Source organism: Silurus meridionalis, chromosome 22 (assembly GCF_014805685.1).
Source record: "Silurus meridionalis isolate SWU-2019-XX chromosome 22, ASM1480568v1, whole genome shotgun sequence".
NCBI classification, from domain to species: domain Eukaryota; kingdom Metazoa; phylum Chordata; class Actinopteri; order Siluriformes; family Siluridae; genus Silurus; species Silurus meridionalis.
This window is the reverse complement of record NC_060905.1, coordinates 10,586,177-10,609,285: the sequence shown is the minus strand read 5'-3', so window position 1 is coordinate 10,609,285 and position 23,109 is coordinate 10,586,177. Positions and strand designations below refer to the sequence as shown.

Here is a 23,109-nt window from a genome sequence, read left to right as displayed (position 1 = left end):
CTTGAATTAAAATACAGATTTAATGTTTTTAAAATTGAATTTTGTAGAAAGCATTTCTAGAAGATACTAGTAGAAAAATCTCAAAGACTCAATTTCCCTTTTTTGCTGGTAGATCGATGATCATGATACGTTTTGCCAAAGTATATTCCAGCATCATGATACATTCAGCATATCGCTCATCCCTAGATTTATTCTAAGACATATATTGTTTACAACTAATTCAAAATTTACTGACAGGATCACTGGAGAAGACAAAAGCAACCAAATCTTTTTACATGATAAACTTGGGAGCTGGGAAACTATTTTCTAGATGCATATGAATATTTAAAAGAGAACAATGGTAACCATTTAAGTGTAGGATATGAATGAATATTCCGGAACAGGCTTTCAGAAATTGTGTAAGGTATTACCTTGTTTGGATTGCTGGCTGTAATGATCCAGACACACTGCGAGTTGCTCTCATACTGAATCGGAAAATTTGGAGAGGTGAAACTTCCTGATGGACCTTGTAGATTCGATCCACATGTCTTCACTGTAAAAAAAAAATTCATAAAAAATAAATAAATAGAAACATACAAAAAAAGGAGAAGAAGAAAGAGTTAATATGAATGTGTTACGAGTATTAGGGCATTGATCAAATTATCCAAAACATAGTTGGGCACAATTCATCATATTAATAGACAAATGGCAATTATAATTTATTAAATCAGGCTCGCTCCAGCCTTTTTCTCACAAAACCAGTGACAGTGACATCTAAAAATGCTCTGAAAAGGATCCATTTATTCATCCCTCTTTTTGGCCCTTTGTACTTTTGGCACATTTATCATTGCCAATGCCAAAGTGACAGGGATTTGATGAAAGACAAGAAGGCATTATCTCCCATGGCAGCAGGTTTTGCTATCAGCTTCTGACATCTTGATTGCTTTTGAAAATAAATAACTCATTATCTTGGCCATGTATAGGGGAACTGGAGGGGCCCTTCAAACCCAAAAACTGTCTTTTTTTATCTGAAAGTCATTCGCTTGTCAAGGCTCCTCATCAAAATAGCATCCTTTGACAAGCCCTTTTCCAGCTTAACAATTGATGTGAAGTTTTGGTCTTGACTCAGTGTCTCAATATCAACTCCCTTTGAGATGAATCCCCAAATATAGAATTGAGGGTATAGGACCTACATGTACATGTGAATATTGAGCATGTGTCTGTGAAACATTGCTGCTGATGCCTAGACCACAGGTTCTTTTTTGTTAAGAGAATATGCAAATATACAGACTTCCAATTAACATGTTTATAGGAATAGAGTCATTATAATGTTATAGAAAGCTCCACATAAGTCTAATAATAATAATAATAATAATAATAATAATAATGATAATTTTTTTAAGTATAATAAACAAAACAAATACTGTATAACCATTTATGTGGTTGAAGTTTTCTATCATCAGGATTGAGGAGATTGTACTTTCCGGTAGATGAGATGAGATTTTTGTCTTTCAAGACAAACAGGTGAGGGGTTGATTGTTTATACCTATTATAATGTAAGTGATTACAGAAACTAATTTGTTTGTCTCATTAGATCAATAACATTAAATGCAACTAAAACAATTTTTAGTTGCAGGCAAATAATTAAAACACTAAGGACTGTGCTGCTACAGCTATATAGGAAAAACTTATGGGAATTATATTCCTACAACATTGGTCATTTTTTATTCCTTACATGGCCCATCAAGCCAAAATATATATATTATTATTTTGATTTATTCTTTAAGAAAAGAAAAGCATCCTTATTTCACCCAAAGAATTTCCATGAAATGAAGAAAAAAAAAAACAAATACAAATACAGCAGAGAAATGTGAAATGGAAGATAATGATGTGGAGCAGTGCTGCACACACTGATATGCAAGAGGATTCCTGAACACCATCAAGCTTGTGAATGTGTCCATGACATTGAAACTGGTATGAGGCCAGGTTTTTAACCTTCCATTTATAATCAAATTTACTAACCTTTTTCCCCTGTGGGGTTTTGTCAACAGCAAATTAACGCTCCACAATATGATTTTCATATGTCAGGTACTTTATGTCTGTTTGTTTTCTACCTTAAAAGATGGACAAGATAACACAAAAGCGATGATCAGAAGGTGCAGTAAAATACCTACCTACCTACCTACCTACCTACCATCCATCCATCCATCCATGCATCCATCCATCCAATCATGTGCTGTTCCTCTAATAAACTCGTTTCTAATCTTCTGCATCCTCGTCACTTTAAACGAGAACCTCAACATCTTCAGTTCTGCTACCTCCAGCTAAACCTCCTGTCTTTTACTCAATGCCACTGTCTCTAAACCATACAACATCTCAGGTCTCACCACAGTCCTTTCACTTCTCTAACGCACTCTCCATAACTTTCTCACTCTCAGATGGTCACCTCTTCTCTCAGCCTAGCTCCCACTACTCTTTCCCATAACTTGATAGTGTGACTGATCAACTTTATTCCCATGTTGTTACTGCAGGTCTACAGATCTTGCTTATTCTTAAAGATCGGTACCAGCACACTCCTTCCCCATTTCTCAGGCATCCTCTACTGCCATCTCTTCTAAACATCTCCATGCTTCTACCGGTATGTCATCTGGTCCAAACGACTTTCCACTCTTCATCCTCTTTATAGCTGCTCTCACTTCCTCCTTACTAATCCTACCCACTTTCTGCTTTACCGTCTCCACATCATCCAACCTTCTCTCATTTTCATAATATTTCCTCCACCATTTCAACATATTCTCCTCACTAGTCAACACATTTCCATCTGTATCCTTTATTGCTCTAACTTGTAGCTTTTGCTACATCCCTCTTCACCTGCTGCCACATCTCCTTCATATTCACAAAGGCAGTATTCATGCCTACTTTTGTCATCTCTCTGTCAATCCCAATCCTGTTTTGCCAAACTCTTTTTGTTTTGTTTTCTCTTATCTTCCCTCTGCTGACCAGCTTTATGGAGATGTTGATTTCATTTTCCAGCAGGATTTGGCACCTGCACACACTGCCAAAAGCACCACAAGTTGGTTAAATGACCCTGGTGTTGGTGTACTTGACTCACCAGCAAACTCACCAGACCTGAACCCCATAGAGAATGTGCATTGTCAAAAGGAAAATGAGAAAACAAAAAAATGCAAATGAGCTGAAGGCCACTGTCAAAGAAACCTGGGTTTCCATAACACCTCAGCAGTGCCACAGACTGATCACCTCCATGCCACGCCTAATTAAGGCAGTAATTAAAGGAGCCCCTACCAAGTATTGAGTACATATACAGTAAATAGACATACTTTCCAGAAGGCCAACAATTCACAAAAAATGCTTTTTTGATTGTTTTTTTAAAGTATTCTAATTTTTTGATATTTTTAATTGGGGTGTGTGTGTGTGTGTGAGTGTGAGCAAATGCTGCCCCCAATAGCTTTAAATAAAAAGAAATATAGATCTAAGGATTTTTTGCATAATTTCAATCTTTCTTATTATTTTCTGCAGCCCATAGCTGCAGGAACAGTTACCCCTGAGTGACATAAAGGCAGTGATTTGCAGGTTAGGGGGCCACCAAGCCAAGAGAACAAACAATATTTTTGTTTTCTATATGTTAAAAAAGAGAACTGCTAGGGGTCTGGAACCATTCACATACACATACACATTTCTTACGTTCACCCTGTAAGACAGAGCATGTTGTGGTGCACAGTGGTACTGTGAGAATGGGATTCTCCTTCTTATTAGCAGGTGGCCATTTTCTTGGTTCATAAGGAACCCTAACAGAGAAGACAGCTGTCCTTACAGTCTGCAAGTTGTAAAAGTGATCAGGCAGATAAAGGACCACTTTACGATACATGCGATGTAGCATGTGCATGCTGTCAATTCATTTAAAAGGGTTAGAGGAAAACAGTAGTGCTTTTCCAAGTGGTATTTGGTGGAATTTAAATCTCAGTGACAAATCAGAAGGTGGATTTATCCAGCTTATAATCAAGACAGCTAGCTTGCTAGAATATACACACTTTTGATGTATGAAAATTTGCAGCGTTTTTATTTTTGGGACATGGTGTGACACAAACAATCTGATTTACACTAGATCTTAGAAGAAAGATATTATCAGCAGAAAACATGCGAGTATATTCAACCATAGGTTATCAAGCAACTCTGCTTGTAAACACACAACTGTACACAAACAGAGCAGTTTTTTTATTCAATTTTCGTTTTTTCAACAGTTTGCTGAATAAGCTACAAACACAATAAGAACAAAAAAGCAGGAGAAGTGGGTGTGAAATGTATTCTCAAACACAAAAAACCCTTGACATTTTCATTGTTTTCTAACGTTTCAGGTGAATATGGATAAAAGAAATAATTGCTACAAATATTAGACTAGTTTCGGCCTAACTGCACTTTTTGGCTACTCTGCTACAACATTCTTCCAAAGAATGTATAGGAATCTCATATAGGAATCAAGCACATACAGCATGCCAGAAGCAATTTGCTGCATCCTGCATGCATCCTTTTTACCAATATAAATAACATCTATCTCCAGATCACACAAACAAATTTTACTGCAAGTGGATTTTACTGCAAGTTTCCTCAAAACACCACTTTTTAAATAGCAATTTGTCTTGTTAGTTTGTCTTGTCTTATGTTTCTAAAATCAGCCCACATACATCTGGCCATACATCTGTCTATGTATTTTTTCTTGTTTGTCTGCTCTTGATCTATTGACAAACCTGTAACACTAGAGGAACAGGCACCAGCAGTCTATAAACACTTCAACAGAGGGGACTCGCTCTTTCTACATGTCACCATTTCTCAGCCTGCTTTAGTTAAAGCACTGACAAGAACTTATGGATGAGCAGGAGTTTGTAGTGCTGCTTCAGCACACGGCTTCAGTATTTTCTGAGATATACAGTATATCTACACATGCTAGTGACATCTCTGACAGATCAATTAGGGCCTGCTAAATGAACGGCTTTAGCCAGGAACAGCTTGCCCACAGCCAAGCAGCCAAACAGGAATAAAGATAGCTTGATTACTTGCACCACATCCAAAAGCAATGGCCTTGTGTCATCAAGAACATGTAGAATAGGAATTAAATGAGAAAAATTTGATTAAAAAAAAATATATTAGCATACTTTATATCAACCAATTGTTCCAATGTTCTTGTCACTTTTTTGGATATCTAGTTTCTTGACATACAGCAGGCATACAATAACTTTCGTTATTGGATTTGTAAATGGATGGTCAGAGAGCGCACTAATCAAAGCTAGCAAACTGCATCTGTAGCAAAATGCACAAGCTAAAATAACTTTGTGTGGATTCAATAGCTGTTTTTTTTTTCCCATTCCACAATAGCTGACAGAGGAGAAGAAATGGATTTGCTTGCAGATATTTTTACAAGGACATTTTCAAGAAGGACTTTTTTAAGAAAAGTTAGACCTTGTGAGGAAAGGCTAAACAGTTCTCACCATAATGTTTCACACACAAACTGCCTTTATTTAAAATCTCCTGGAAATTTGTAATCTTTTCTGACGTCGGAGAAGTCAAAAGGTATTACAGAAATGCAAAGAAGACCCCGGGTGGACTGTATTTTGTAATTTTATTAGGTTAATATTGATGCTTCTGCTAGAGATGATGCATGGGATGAAGAAGAATGAGTCACAAATCAATTTAGCGATAACTTCAGTACTTTTCTTTAAAACAGCCAAACTCACTCATTCTATACCTTTCTATTAAAACCGACATAAAAATCCTGTATTATATCACTCCAAACAACTAGAACACATAGTTCACATTCCATATTTCCCACTGGCCAGAAACAGCAGGATTCAATCAAAACAGAATTGTGTTTGCATGTTAATTTGTTTTCTGCCCAATGCTGTTTATAGTTCTCCATCACTTTGATCACTGGGCTTGGAGGAAAGCATTCAATCAGCATCTATGAAGATTCTAAGAAATCACCATATGCATAAACACAACATGAGTGATGGACTCAAAACCATCATTAGTTATACCTCAAAAACCTTCAGAAAAAAAGAAAATATTTGTCATTACATTAGGCTGATGAAAATCTAGAAAAGAAGTTGCACCATCTGTCTTAGGTTGGCATTTTTTTATGTGGCCATATGCCAAGATGTTGCCTTGTGTGTCTAAATGCCTTTGATAATAACACAATGACACAAACTATTACCTTCAATGGAGAGATATCAGATTCACTATGAGGTCAGCCTAAAGCTTTGGCATTAATTAATTCCACAACCCCGAGGTAATTTTAAATGACCTGACTTGACTGAAAAGCCATTGGGAAGAACTGTATATAATGCAATTAACAAAGAAATTTTATTTATTTATTTATCTTCAGTTAATGCTTTATATAGGTTAGAGTTGCGGTGGATCCTGAAACTATCCCAGGAACGCTGGACACAAAGTGAGGACACACCCTATATTACTATATTGCAAAACGTTTGTAGACACCCTCTGTAATAACTTTCTCTCTTCTGAGAAATCGTTCAACTACATTGTGGAGTGTGGCTGTGGGGATTTGTGCTCTTTCACTCACAACAGCATTAGTGTGGTTGGGAATTGATGTTAAGGCTTAGTGGGCAGTTGGTGTTCAACATACTGCCAAAAGAGTCCAGCAAAATTATGGTCTTTGTTCTGTGCACCACCCTCGAGTTCTTCCATGCAACCCTCACATTTGTGGAAACAATCTGGGGAAGAACCATATTTGGACATAAAACCAATCCACAATTACACTAACATGTAACAAGGGCTAAGAATCAACACCAGAGACCCTACAGCTGTGAGGTGGAAACACTAGCCACTGCACCACCAGGGCACCCTCATATAGTTTGCTCAGTATAATTAAATATAAAGTGTTCATTAAAAAAAGTAATTTTAAAAGATAATCTCTGACAAACAACAAGCATATTTGCAGTCTTTGCTTTAAATACAGGAACTGCAATGCATATGTGTGTTTGTGACTAAGAAAATATTGTTACTATAAGGACATCAGGCAGTAGGTAGTAGCATTGATGAAATCACCAATGGTAAAGACATTTTGTCTCTAAATTTTTAATGGTTGCCACAGCAACTGGGCTCATTCAGATAAGGAAAATTGAGCCCTTCTTTTTTGATGGATGTTCTTGTTACAAGAAAAAGAAACAAAGTGTTTATGTTCTTTTCTGCTGGCAGAACATCAATTAAAACTCATGTCTTACTCCTTGCAGGAACGCGGGCTTCATACTAAATGAAAAGCAACAATGGGGATATTTCCTTGAATAACAGAGATATGAAATCATTTGAAAGCTAAACAATTAAAAAAATCTGTGTAACATCTAGTGCATCTTTATCTTTGTTTAATGTAGCATTTCAATTTTTTATTCACTGAAACTAAGTAGCCCAAACCTGTTGTAGCATGATCATGCCCCTGAGCACAAAGCAAGCTCCACAAAGACATGGTTTGCCAAGGTTGGAGTCAAAGATCTCTACTGATCTTCACCTCTGTGACCCTACTTGTGCTATTCTGGCTGAATGAGTAGATCCATACAGCATTGATACAGCATGTACTGAAAAGCTTTCCCAGATTAGTCAAGGCCATTATACAAGCAAAGGGGAACTAAATCTGGAATAGGACATTTAACACATGCAAATATTGGTGTGAGTGTCAGATGTCACAAACCATGCGTATAATGAGTATTGGAACCAGCACGTGGAACAAATGGACACTATTGGAAAACAACATATTCATATTCTTATGTTTTCAAGACTTTATACTACTTTGCAATTACATGAACTGTATTATAGAATATTATCTAGTGTAAATATAACATTAAGAGAAATGGCATGACCACATGCACTACATTTGGCCCATGATTTTTTACCAATATGAGCAACTGCAGTTACAAACAGACATTATATTTCTGGCACACAAAGGATAAGATGAAGAACTGGATTATAGGCAGCAGCATTATATCTTAATTTCCCGGTTTTCTCGCTCCATTTACACACTTTCTTAAAAAAGCACGTTCACATATTTCACAGAGAGCATTTATAAACAACCACAGCTGTTTTCATTCATACACACACTGTGATAGGAAAGATTAGTGATACCCGAGTGGAGTGCACAGTGTGTGTGTGTGTGTGTGTGTGTGTGTGTGTGTGTGTGTGTGTGTGTGTTGGGGGGTATGGGTACGTGTAGGTGGTACAGGGTGAATTTATATCATTGTACTGGTGCTCCAAGCTGAACATTTGAGATACTGCCATACAGGTTCAAACAGCATGGCTTAGGCAACAGAAGAAAACTGAGGCTGAATTGATTAGTACAAAATTTATATAGTATAAAGAAAGCAGGGCCTTCTGCCCCTTCAAGCATAACATTTCCTTTACTGTTGTTCAACGTAGGTCATCAAAAGTTGAGTGATGAAGAACTAATGGCCTTTTTTGATAGAATCATTTAAAGTTGACTGATTTCGACTCTCTGCTGAGAAACATACATTAGAACAAATGAGATTCCAAATAGGATGTTATCATGACCATCAAAATGGGAAAAAGCTCATTGTAATGCAGCACCCCCCCACATTATTCTCTCTCCTATAACTTGGTTATGATGTTGATTTATGCCTAAATTCGCATTGCATTTTTTACACCTTGAATCATATCACGTTATATTCCATAGAAACAGGGACAAATCATACTGCATCGTATCACAGTGTTGGCTTATAATTGTATTTGGTTGGTCTTTTGACTATTTCACTGGAAATACTTGTCTTGGGAGGTTGTGAGTAGATCAAGGAACTCACCTCTGCATACAGGTCTGTGGTCACTCCAGGCGGCAAACACCTCAGCTACTCTCTGACATGTGATGCTTTTAGAGCCCTGTAACACGTAGTCCTCATCACAGGTAAACTGGGCTGTGGCACCAATGCTTAGGAGAACACACAAACAGACACACATTCAATCACACATTATTAAATTACAGCACACCCACATACACAATTTAGGAAAACTGTACGAGGACACTTGACCATCACAACCATTGTGCAGGGCTTCTACATGTTGCCAGCATAGATGTTCCAGCATAACAATACTCCTGTGTTCAAAGCGAGATTCACACAGATATGAGACAAACTTGCCTATCCTACAAAGATTCATGCCCTCAACCCTACAGAAGAGCTTTAGGATAAAAGGGAAACACTGAATCTCCAAAATGCCTCCGTACCCGACATCACTGCCTGATCTCACAGATACGTTTTTGTGACTGAAATAAATCCCCACAGGCACATTTCAAAAACATCTTTGATGCTATGTCTATATCTGTTAATGAGTCACTGAAATTGATTGTGAATTTCTCTTTTAACTAATGCTTGTGAAAATAAAGTTTGCTTTGGCAAATTTAGCATTACTTTCATAAATAAAGAAAAATATTTAATGTATACAAAAGGTTTCCTATGAACATAGTAGACAAAAAGAAACTACTGATTATCCCACTCATGATCAAAGTAAAAATAGGAGGTAATGTTTTCACAGGTGACTGTGTTCTGAACAACACACAGACTGCATCAGTGTCATAATTGTAATTGTAATTAAACAACCTTAATTTATTGGAGCTCTGATTTCCATATGCATATTGTCAACCTCTTTGTGACAGCTTTATTAGCATGCCATTGGAATGCATGTTATTAGCAGAAGAGGGTGATTTATATTCACTAAGTGCTTGGACACGAGTTGTTGAAGTAATCAAATGATAGCAATATTAATGACAGGTGTCTGTCGGGAAGCGCAGCATCAATAATGCAACTGAGCTTGTGTTCTCTTTACTCAGCCTGTGCCCTTCAACACTTGCACTTCACGCTAGTCAGTATGATGAAGTAGTGCCAAGCTATACACAAGCAGAAACCAAGTAAACAAACTGGAGGGCTCAGCCAAGTAAGCAGCTGTAGAATGAAATGAAGTGGTGTAGCGTTTAAGAAATCAGTGACACTGTTTGTTATCCTGGTCAATAAAGTATAGCACATTATCTGTGTACAGACGTCTGTCTGCCAGATGCTAAACCTTGCCTCAAATAAAAGCACATCAATACCTAGCTTCACTTAACTATATAATATCTTGACTCTTGACATTTTGTAGAGAGTGTAATAAAAATCTGAAAAGCAGACAATATTTCTTATAACTTTGGAGATTTTGGAAATAAACCAGCAGAAAAGCTAGCCATTGGCTCCAAAAATTATACAGAGAAATTCCTTTTCATCTGCTGAATATTCCAGCTCAAAGGGGTTCCAAGCATAATATGAAATAATGCCTCCTAAGCAGAGTGGATTAAGGGCAAAAGCTTGGAGGTTGTGCAGTTTTTTTGATCCCACCAGCCTTAAATACTGATCACCCTCTACAATCAAGGAAACCTTCTAACAAAACAATTATTAAACATATTCAGTGAGAATAAAACAGGTTCTAAGAAGATGAAGGCTCTGAGCTGCAGTTCGAGTCTAAAGCCTTACCCCCTGCACCACCTTTACATATTTAAATAAAGAGTATTTTTTACTTTGTTACTATACTGAGGTACAGTATTTATTTTTGAAAATGTTTTCTTTTACTTCACTATTACTGAATATTACTCAAGTGTAATAGGTAATATTTCACGTTTGACTTTTTTTATTCCAGAAAAACATACGATTTCTGGCTACTTTAAAATGAATATTGCAAAAATAGGTCCAAATAATAGAATAGGTCCAATAAGCAGAGATCTTTCATCAGAGTTTCTGTGGAGTCATGTGCCTGCTCTCCTTAAAAAGGTATGGCAAGCAAAAAATATAAACATTAATTAGCTTAAATTATTTAAATATAGTTCTCATCAATCAGTACTTTTACTTTTTATATCGAAGTACATTAAAACTCGTAAAAAAAAATTACTTTTGTACTTTTATTCACATAGACATGCAAAATTTGTAATTTTACTTTTACTGGAGTAATATTTCATTTTATATTTAGTATCAGATCTGTGCTTTTACAAGTAAAGGAAATAATAATATAGAATGTTCAACAGGTTCTGGTTGGATGGTAACAATCCAAAAATAATGCTTGTTATTTTCTTGAAATTCATGTAGTAATAATGATTTTCTTCTCCCTGATGTTTTCTGAATGTTGCTCACTGTACATTCCCAGACATTTTAAATAATGCAGCAAACATAATTATTTATTAAGTAAAATACAAGAACCTGACAAGATTTAGTGTTTTTGGAATAATAAGTGGTACCATGCTTGATCAGTAAAGTTCAGAAAATTGTTCTGAGAAAAATGGCTACCTTAAAAATACCAGCGTGGGAGGTGTAAAATAAAGACTCCCAACATTCATGAATATTTCAGTAAGAAAAAAGAATGTTTCTCAAAAAATGTAATTTTGAAGGTTAACCTTTAAGATTCAGTATTCAAATAGCAATTTTAATTTAAATAGTTTTGCTTCTGTAGACTAGTCACTATGTGTCTGCCCTTCATACTCTATAAGTTCAACCGTATGACAGAAACACCAGATATAGTGGTCAGTAGTTCTGAATCAGTGAAGGTTTATTAGAGTCTGGAGAAAGGACACATCCATAGATGATTACCTAAAGTCATTGCCGATGCGCTTGCCGTTTTCAGGCTCCCCCGGGTCTGGACAGGAGTTAGAGGCCTGTTTGATTCCACCCTCATTCACTGCAAAGTCAAAACAGAGCAAACTGTTACATCAGATGACAAAAAGAAGTGAAGGAAACAGCACTAGCATTACTAAATGGCAATGAGAGTAGCAAGACTTCAAGCACACTCACATATAGACACACATAAAATGTTTTGCTTCATTCCATGCTGATGTGCGCTGATAGAAAGAGTAGGAGATAATTCTCAAACCTTGCAATGGCAAGGCATCTTAAAAATTTCAATGAACGTGGGCCAAACTGTTCTGCATTCTGTCCCCCGTCTTTGAATGCAGGAAATTAAAATAAGCTTAAAATTAAGAAAGGTCCAAGAAAAATAGATATAAAAAAAAAAGTTGAATGACAAGGTACAGTTTTTAAAAGAGGTAGATTTTTTAAAAATAATAAACTAACCTTTTGAAGCTGAAAAGCTAAACCTTTTAAAAGCATTACTTCGTATACATGTACATGATACAGTCCAATAAAAATGAATATAGGGTAAAATATAAATAAAGTAATATAGGGAATAAAGAGTATAAATATAAATAAATTAACTGACTTTTCATCTGAGAACTTAGTTGGCATCAAGAGAAAATATATTTTTAAACAAATTCAAACTATAGAATGCCCCCTGTCCTAATTGCTTAATTAACCTTATTACAATTTAGCTCAGAAAAAGTCCTATACTAGTCAACAATAAATCGACATACCTGTTACCTAGCAACTGATGATGGGAACTGGGTAAAACAGGAACATTCCGTTTTTTTAGTAACATTGACAAGCCATGATTTTTAAACTATACCGCTTTTGTAATTAAACACTAATGAGCCGGATAACATGTAAATGTGTGAAATTGACTCACTGTGTGCTCATTTAGTTCGGTGTACCAGCAGTTGGTGATAACAGTCTAATTTATTTGGTAAGCCATAAAAATGCATAATGTGTCCAACATATCTTAGGGAGTGCCATGGTTCTAAGTGTTCTCTCAAGGATTTGATGTCAGCTAAACAGTTCCTGGTCTGCTAAATTACATTTGAATAGTGATCCTGTTTTTTCTGGCTTTTTCCCTCATCCATATTTCAGCATGATACATTTGCATTTAATTTGGTGGTGATGAAAACAGACACCATATAAATCTGGTGTCCACAATCTCTCAGTGCAGAGAATTCAAGGCCATAAAGTTGGCTTACAAAGTCAAACACCTGGCCTTAAGCCCACTGATCATGGATATTGCTTGCTGCTGAAAGAAATTGATTTGGAATATAAAGCTCCTGAAAACAGATCACAAAAATAGCTGCATAATTAGGGGATTTGGGATTTTTCCGTTGGAAATTAGTTCAAAGCAAAACAAGGTAAAAATACACATGGCAATAAAGTATTCATAATTTTTTTATAGATTGGTTCCTTTTCTAATTTCCACTAACCTGCAGGACTGAACACAGGGTATGTACATTTTCTCCTTATATTTTTATCTCTTTATGGCTCTTTATATATTAAAAGTAAGTAACCAAGAAAATTAAGGAGATCTTGGACCTGCTAGAACTATAAGTAAACAGGAAACAATTACCGACGATGAAGGCAAATTTCTTTTGGCAGCACAGCATATATATTAAATAACAAATAAAGAAACATGAGATCTCTAGTTAAAATACAGCCTAACAAGGAGACCCAGCTGTGTCATTTATCGCCCATGGTCGGAAGTCCACAGGAACTGGCTGCACTCCCACTTGCACTGAGTGCCTGGTAGAAATAGTAGCAGAATCCACACACCCTGAAAAAAGCTTGCACAGCCTTTGCCCTGCTAGATTGCTTTAATCTTTTGAAATATAGGTGAGCGCATAATAGGCACTGGAACTGGAGAGGACTAAAGTAAATGAAAAACATTCTATTTTCATTTTTTTGTGGTTGCTGGCATCCGTTAATTCATCCAGTTCACCTAGCGTAGACGAAGAACTGTACAGTGCATCTGCTTGGATTAATGTGGACATAGTTATAAAAGGATGCTAGGAATAGATGGGTGTTACAGCATGGGATCAATTAACTGCTCAGGTAAAAGTTTTCACTGAACATTTCTGGTGTTTGTAAGAGATTTACTAGGGATCTTACTAAATACAAAGCTACTATTCTGAATACACACTTGATGTGTTTTAAAAAGAGAATTTGGGAGATCTCATGGGACACAACAAAAAAGGTTGTGCAATTTTTACTTTAATACAGGTGCAAGCATTCGGTTATGTGTAAAGCTCGTTGGAAATACGAAGTTGTTTTTGGTAATTGCAATTAGGCTACTAGTTTGTTTACAATGTTTTTTTAAAAATAGGTTTCATAAAATTTGTTAGAAAATAAGGCCGAGCAGAACTGGATCTCTAACTATTAACTAGTTAGATTAACTAGCAGATCTCTAGTTAAGACCAGTTATGAACTCAGGTGATAATGTAGATGTTATGTAGTGTAGTCAGATGAATAATTCAGACAGCATCATGGCATCCTTTTATTTATGTGTGGGGTTAATATTGGTGATGGGGTGCAGTCCATCGTTAAAGCGTTAAAAAAAATCCAATTTAGGGCAGTCCTACTTTAGCTTAGACAAATACAGGCACAGGTACAAATGTTTTGGAGCACTAAGCAGATAAAGATTTTAATAATTATCCTGTGTTGCACTCTAGCATATACTAAGCTTTGATTTACATAGGACAAGGTAATTAAAATAAATTACAAAAGGAATGAGACTTGAGAAATCCTTTAGAGTACACTAAAGTATACAACTCTTCATGCATTTTCTGTTAAGAGGATAAACCGGCCTAGTGGTTGATATAAACAAACAAATATGGCATTTATGTTCTTTTCTTTTGTTGAGAAAATGTCCCTTAGGTGGCACCAGCTCACAAAGTGCTCATAAATGAATCAGCGTTCCTGCTGGGCAATGAGCGAGAGATAGAATAAACAATCCGATGAATCACTGGATAAGAATAACTGTGTTTATAAGGGCAGATAAAGACACTGCTAAGAGAATCCCACTGAGAAACAAAATATTGTCCACATTCCGCTCTGTCAGAAAAGTGGCGGCTCATCATTATTATTGACCATTCGCAAATTTGTGGTGATCTGTCTTTGGACATGATGTTACAGGTGAATAGGGAATAAAACACTGCTTTGTGTCTATTTTTCATCTTTCTGGACCTGTACTGAATAACTTAAAATTATGGGCTTACATATTTCAGTCTACATGATCCAAGGTATGCATAAAGACTGAGCAAAGACCAATTACACTAACATGAGAGTTTATAGGTTGCTTCTTTACTTGCACATGTTTACTGAATTCCTTCTTCATCCGTGTCAGACTTGTATTGGTTTAAATGACTAATTTGTTTTCATTTTGAGAAATACTACCAAGAACTCAAGGGATTAGTCAAAAGTGTCTGTAGAAAATGCATGGAATTCCTTCGAGAATATGCATCTCTGTTTAGTGCGGAGTTGTAATGGGATGTTGGCAATCAAAATTGCCCAATGCCAAAAATCTCTTGTCACTGTAGCTGTGTCCCTATTCTCCAATACTGTTTATGCAGAATCCTACTCTTTAACCTCTTTTCTGAGGACTTAAGTAGAAAACCCGACAGCTTGTTTCTTATGTCCAATGTGCCGTGAAACAGGAAACACAACAGAAGCTAATTTTATTCTTCTTCTGAGAGCTTCCAGTTTATCGTCCAGTGACTGCACACTGGCCTGAAGGGTGGAGGACTACAGTGGCTGTGTCATTTCACCTCACCTGTAGTTATTTCTGCTCCATTTCTTCATTTTCTTGTTGCATTTATTCCCAGGTGAGTTATGCCAGATGCACATGAAAGAAGCTTGCAGTTCTGGGTATAAGTTGTTCAAAAGTTGAAGCCTTTCTCTGATGTTGCAAAGCACTTGTTAGCTGCTCTAATTATACTCTTAATATACTGAATATACTCTGAATATAACAGAGAATAACAAACCAACCCGACCCTCTTATAATGTCCATAACCACAGATGAACACATTCTTAATATTATACTTAGTTTGCCCGATCCATCTTAAATCTAGTGTGAATGAACACAAAAATAACTGTCCCACTGCCCAATTACCTAATAGATTTGAATATTTCTAGCAGTCAGAGCAGTCTAGAGAATCAGATTCACCTGGCAGGTGACAAACCACATACATCTTCCTTTAACATCAGGAAACGTGCCACTCTTAAATCACAACTATTTTCCTATCTCTTTACATTTTACATTACAATAAATCTTACATACAATTCTGATTCTGATACAGCGTTCCAAAATTAGTTTTCTAATGAAAATGGTGCAATATTGTTTGCATACACTGAAGTAAAGCCAACAACATTGGAGAGCCAACTACATTGTAAACCATCAAGATTCTGAAGCTTGAGGCCAGAAAAGTGCACCACAGTTAAATAGCTGAATCTAATTGGTTGGGCGGTGTGGATTCTGAATAGCTCAGAAAGTAGTTCCAACTGTAACATGAACAATAAAGTTATAGTAATATGTTTATTTTATTTTGTCTTCATAGTAACCAGTCATTTTCACTCATTTGTACAGCAAACACTCCACAAAAGACCCCAAAACAATAAAAAAAAAACATGCAGGCAAAGAAAGGCATGTAATTGTAATCTCTGGCATATAACAATCATGGTGCTTTCATTAATGTCTGTCATGACTGTCACTAATCAGTATGTCAACTTACTCTAAACAAACTGAACAGTTTATGTTTGTTAATGTGCAGTGGAATAAATATAGATACACTATAACCTACCAACAGTGGCTGTTTTTCATACTCTTAATTTGAATCTTTATTGTTGTTCTTGTTTAGCAGATCATTTATCAAGTTGTCTCTTTATATTACAATTTCAAATTCAGTTCAGATGGACCCTACTGAGACATTTGAAACGGTAACTGTAGACATTATGATAAGCTGTTGTAGGCGGAAACATCACACTTTACATAAAATCAGTTATAGTCTACAGTTTTTCATCAACTAACAAAGAGTCTAGTGATTTTTGCTATTCTCTGATTTACCCAAGCTACTTTAAAAAATAGTAAAACAATCTTACTACCATCTTCTGTTAGTATTGATTTCTCTTATCATTCTGAGGTGCTTTAATGGAAATCCAGAATATTGGATATTTAACTGTTGCTCACAACGCATTTTAAATTTTATTGTACATTTATCACAGAAAACACTCTGTACAAAAAAAAATCTTGTTACAGATACTTGTTACAGTTACTGAGTGATTCAACAGGGTTGAACACAGCCAATTTACAACATAAAAACACAAAAAAGACTAAACAAAATCATCAACTATTATTGTTTGCTTCTGATAGTAAGGTACGTTACAGTTTATTTCAGGAAAAATTCAATTCATAAGAAACTTAACTTACTGGAATGTGAAAGTAAGGCAGCAAACGCCTTGCTATTTTTACAGTAGGCTTCTTTGTATTTCAGTGCAACTGCCATTTTCGGCTTTAGAAATTATGAAGGTAAGATTGAATTGACCTTGTAAATTTTTGTACATGACTATTTGAGCTATAGCTGTTTGCTAGGAAAATATTAATAAAACATTTAGAAACAAACACCATCTGCTGTCTTGTCTTACCCAATAGGCATTAATATCTTTATTATGTGCAAATTAATGAAAGTCACGGACACACTAACATCTGAATCTCTACTTCTTTTTATCAAAGTTCTAACTAATACTGCTGTTCACAACAACATGCTGAAGAAATTCTTTGATTGAAAAAAATGTTGCAGTGGGTGACTCCATATTTGTTTTCTCTCCTGCAATAGTAACTCTAATTAATCCTCCACTGTGATTAAAAAGGTTATATTATTGCGTTTATAATTTATTTTACTATTTTACTATTTTACTCTTTTTTATTCTTTTTAACATTGACAAAACAGACATTTTCGAGAGCTCTCTATTTGGTTACATTTTAAGAAATAGATTCAAGTAACAAGGAAATTAAGAAATAGGAAAAAAATGGAAATAAGAAATTTACACTTGAATATATTGGGGAAAACCATCTGGAAATACTCTCTGTAGATCACAGAATATATTTGGTAACTATTGATTCTTAAACCAGTTTTAAACTCTGACATGTTGCTGTTGCAATATTGCATATCATAAAGTATAATACATTTATAAGTGCAGTATTAATTATACATTAAGTATAATATTTATAATATATTATATACATAATATATTATAATTGGGGCTGTCAATCGATTAAAATATTTAATCGTGATTAATTGCATGATTGTAATGAGTTAACTCACAATCGCAACTTAATCACACACTTTAATCTGTTTTAAATGTACCTTAAACTAATACTTTTGAAGTTTTTTTTATATTCTAATCAAAATGGGCAGGGACAAACATGGATGCTTTATGCAAATGTATTGTTATTATTAGTAAAACCAAACACAACATGTTTTAAATTACATAAATCATCAGGTCACCATTGATGTTTGCATCACAATGGATTTTGGTGGACTTGGCTCAGTAAAACAAATATTTAGTAATTAAAAATTATTGTTTATTTATTTTTTTTATATCTGAGTAAAGTAAGGATGTCGTGAATAAATGTGTGTTGTGTTGAAGGTTTTAATTTTGTCTCTTTTATATTTATTTATTTTTAAAACTTTTACATGTAGTAAAAGATCTTGAGTGGCCCGTTATAGAGCTCTAACTTCATCCTTATTGAACAGTTTTGGGGTAAAGTCAGTACCTGACTAAATTAATGCCCTTATGACTGAATGAGCAAAAAATCTCTACCAACCACACTCCAAATCTAGTGTATCATGTTCCCAGAAAAGAGATTATTATAACAGCAAAAAGGGACTAAATGTGCATTCATATGTTCAAAAAGCACATACAAATCAGATGGTCAGGTGTCCACAATTTTTTCAGCACATACTAATCATAGAGATTCACATATTCTAGCGTAATAAGCATGTTCCTTAATTTAAATCAGTGATTAACCTCACTAATGCTTTATTTCCTGGATGATCACAAATTCCCATGGGATCTTCATGCTCTAAACTTTAGTAAAAAGCCTTCCCAGAAGAGTGGAGGTTATTATAACAGCAAAGTCTCAAAAGGGAATTTCAGAAATAAGATATGATTGTTAGGTTTCTGCAAACCTGTGACAATACATTGGAAATTGCAAGTCGAATATTTTAAAGCACATGCACACACATATTTGTTTCTGTCTGATGCTATCAGCAATCATCTCTCAACACATTCTCAAAACCCAGTACTGATCTGAACACCTGAAAATGAGATAAACCCTTTAGATAACCATTCTGTTACAGTGGCACATATTAAATCACATTTCAATCAATTTCAACATTTTGACTGAAACAACAACACAAAAATAAAACTGATACTCTTACATACTTTATAAATACTAATAAATGATATTTCTAAACACCCACGTGTCCAATTCTCTCCATGCTTTCCTTTGAATCCTGTAAACTGAGCATCCCACCATGCATTTATGTGACCGTGTGGTGAACAGCGGTCCATCCGAACAAACGGTGCTCAGGCAAGCAAACAAAGTGACAAACACATGCTTGCATGCACCCATATCTGAAGTGTGCAGAGGGGTCTGTGCAAACCATGCTACACTGGCAAGGAGTCAGGAGTACATTCCCTTACAGTCCCAACAAAATGACAAACGCACTTACAAAATGTCATATTCTCGCAATAGCACTTTTAGCTTTCTGTCTGAACATTGTAGTGCACACATCCATTGCATATGCTGATTTTCCTTACACCAAGGACAGTTACATGCACGAGCAGACAAAAACAATGCCTCAATGCTGAGGCTATGCGTACAGTGTGTCACGCAGAAGACATTTTCAACCAACATACAGTACACACGCTTTTCCATACTTTGCCTCTTTTTATAATCTTAAACCAGCATATGTTTTAGCATAGAATCCAGGCTATTAAAATGTATAGGCTATTATTTCATAGACACACTTGATAATGTCATTTACACCTGGCAAAGAGTCATTATTAAGTACATGGAACCTGATGTTTTAACATACAGATTTGTCACATTTACAGTAAACAAGCAAAGCCATGGAAAATCCGCACACAATCCTACCTTGTTTATTGATAGCTATAGCATAAAGCATTTTAAAATAAGGGCTATATTTCTAATAATTTATAATTATACATTGATAGCATATCATAGAAAACTTGTGAGGCATTATATATATATATATTTCAAAATTCAGTTCATGTCACAGACATGACATCATTTAATTCATTCATTTTTACTTACTTTAAATTAATGAAAAGTTGATCATTGTAAATACATGTACATTTCTGAGAGATGTCATATTTGTGATCCTGATTATGCAAGCCAAATTTCTTAGTGATTATACCACAACACTTTTGAATTTTTGGTGTTGATGAATTTTGCACAACAGCAGCTCTGACAGTAGTTCTGGCTGTAGTATAAATCACAGGTTAATATTAATGCGCTTGCTCCAATACATAACTCATACACTGGGCGGTATAAAGAGGATGCTCCACATAATGAAAAACTAATAATAAACAGATTTAAAAAATTTTTTTGAAGATGCTAAAAATGCTGAAGTTTACTGTAAGAAGATGTTTATAGAGTTTCTAGTGTCAGCCCTTTGTAACAGTGAGTAGGTTTATTAACATGAGAAAGACTTCAGTATAAAGTATTTTGCATTTCTTAAAGACTGAATACAGACGTGGGTGGTGACTTTTTATATTGTAAGCGATAACACAAGCTAACTTGTCCTGTGGATGTTCCATAACCTTAAATGTAAATGGTTAGATAAGGCAATATCTTGATTAAAGTTTTAATCATGGCCAAATTGCTGTGTTATAATTGTAATAACAAACTTTGAATCATGCTGCTTAAAAAAAATAATCCACATCGGAGTGGTAATAGTTTGCAGCAAACACTGCCCAGGCATGTTATACTTAAATAACAGCATCTTTCATTAAGTGTTATTCCTTAATTAATAGGTGTAAATAATATACTTAATTGCATTCTTCACAGTTGTATGAAAATGTTTGTATCAAGCATATTAGTAATAACCCACAGATTCGTACATATGTTACTAATTGAACTGAAATGGAGATTCCTACAGTAAGTTATAAACAGCACCTATTTGCATCTTAAGAACTAAGAACTAGTACACATTGCTATATTTTCCTAAATAAATTAAGATATTTGTATATTGCCTTAAAAAGGCATGACTGTGTACATGGCCTTCATAAAATGTGGTGCCAAAATAATTATTACATTAAACAGAGGCATTAAGCAGATTACCATACATATATCTCATGAAACGAACATCTCCTTCAGAGGTATAAGAAACCATTGACAATCAGACTCTTATACAATTAAAGATGTATGAGAATGTGAGTTGTTCTGTTTACTTGTCTCTATATGACTTGCTGGTGGCATGGCTGAGAAATTGGGCTCAATTTTTATGTCAGACTATCCACAGTTCAATATGTAGTGACCAGGATTGACCTTAAATTTGTCTAAAAATGTAATACACATAACATTTGGTTTCATCTCTTTTTTTCTCTACTTTAACTGTCTAGTTTGAAACCATCATTGCAAACAGTACCTTAATGCAAAAATGTCCAAGATGCTTTATTATATATTTAAAAAATTTTACACTTTCTTATAGTCCTCTGTGCTCTATGTATTACGTAGATAAGTACGTGTGTGACGGTTCTGAGTAAAAAAACAAACAAAAGTACGATTTAAAACTAAAGTGTCTGTTCACAAACCAGCCTCCAGAGACCCTTAAATGTAGCACACATCCCTACGCTTTATGACTTGAGATAGAGGAATAATGTTAACCGTCTGAGAGGTAACAAGGACCTTAAGAACAACTGAACTAGAGTACACTGAAGTGCCAGGCAGGTTTTTGGCTATTAAGGAAAAACATTAACCATTAACCAGTAAATCAAATAAAATTGATGTCAGATTCTAGATATTAGGAAGAAATTGGAGCACAATTCGATATTTATTTAAGAGTTATTCAGTTATAACTAGAAATATAGTGGCAGTAGTTTAATTTAGTGCAATACAACAATAAGAAAAATACACTTGGGAATTATGTGTTTGGTTATTTAGGTATAAGGTATAATTTTTACATTGCATTGGATAGACATGGATTATATACTTATGTATATGTGGTAAAAGTTTATAAAGATCCATCATCAACTGTGAAAGAAAAAGTGTTTTTTTTAGACTCTAGAACGTGAAACCACTTGGTGCTAATAAAAGCTGATGAAGTAATAGTTGTTGTCAAAACATGACCTTTACTCCACAGAGCTATGAAGTTTAAAAAAGTAGTAGACAAACAGACAAGCCTTTTTTACCCCCACAGGAATAACTGCAAACCGAGATGTCAATAATGCTGGGCCCATTGCTGTTTTATTAGCGGGATGATAAAGTGAGCAGTGGATTGTTAAAAGGTCAATGCCTTGGTTCTCTCAATAGTTCTGACACAGGTCATGAAATCATGTGTGACTTTTGGAAGTAGTTAACATCCACCATATAAATGATCACACCTTCCTCTTTTTTTTCTTTTTGAAATCTTTGATCTCAGTGCATTATGTGGGAATAAGGAATGAAACTTTTGCAGTTTCGAAATGGGAAGAGTTGCAAAGTGAGAATCAGTGAAGATCTGTGGAATTATTATCAATAGTGGTTTTAAGAGGAGATTGGAATCAATGATGATTGTCATCAATTTACTTCAGAAAAGTATGCATATGCCCAAATCATTGGACATCCAGAATGGCCATTGCACTGTTTAGTAAGGTTTCTATAGAAACGTGCCATTTTGAAAAGTGACATCTAGAATTAAGGCTAAACCAGATTAGAATTTGGACAAATCTGACAATCTTTAACAATGTCATTGTATGTCTTATTTTTCAGTCACCCCCCAAGAAATTGTTTTAGATCTTTCAATTTAACTTCATTAGAGGTGACTGTATATATGTGATAAATAAATGGTGTCTGCAAGAATGAAAGGGAACGTTTATAGGACTGTGGTGAGACCTGCGATGTTGTATGGTTTAGAGACAGTGGCACTGAGTAAAAGACAGGAGGTGGAGCTGGAGATAGCAGAGCTGAAGATGTTGAGATTTTTGTTGGAAGTGACGATGATGGACAGGATTCTAAACAAGTTTATTAGAGGGACAGAGCATGTAGGATGTGATTGAGATGGTTTGGACATGTGCAGGAAAGGGACATGGGGTACATGTCATGGGGGGACATGGGGTAGATGGGGGTTCCCCCACATGTTGAGGGAAGACATGCTGGTAGTTGGTTTGAAAGAGGCAGATGTGCAGGACAGGGGGTATGAAGACAGATGAT

The 23,109-nt window shown here is 35.3% G+C and overlaps 1 protein-coding gene across 3 annotated transcripts in view; it reads right to left on the bottom strand.

The window, feature by feature from the left end:
• Positions 1-23,109, bottom strand: part of csmd3b (CUB and Sushi multiple domains 3b) — a 383,608-nt gene that overhangs the window by 158,034 nt on the left and 202,465 nt on the right. For all 3 annotated transcript variants that reach the window (XM_046834810.1, XM_046834811.1, XM_046834812.1), the window contains exons 8-10: positions 11,613-11,700; positions 8,814-8,938; positions 411-532 (exon numbers count right to left, since the gene is read on the bottom strand). In XM_046834810.1, the coding sequence (XP_046690766.1) occupies positions 411-532; positions 8,814-8,938; positions 11,613-11,700 (335 nt within the window). The remainder of the gene's footprint in view (positions 1-410; positions 533-8,813; positions 8,939-11,612; positions 11,701-23,109) is intronic.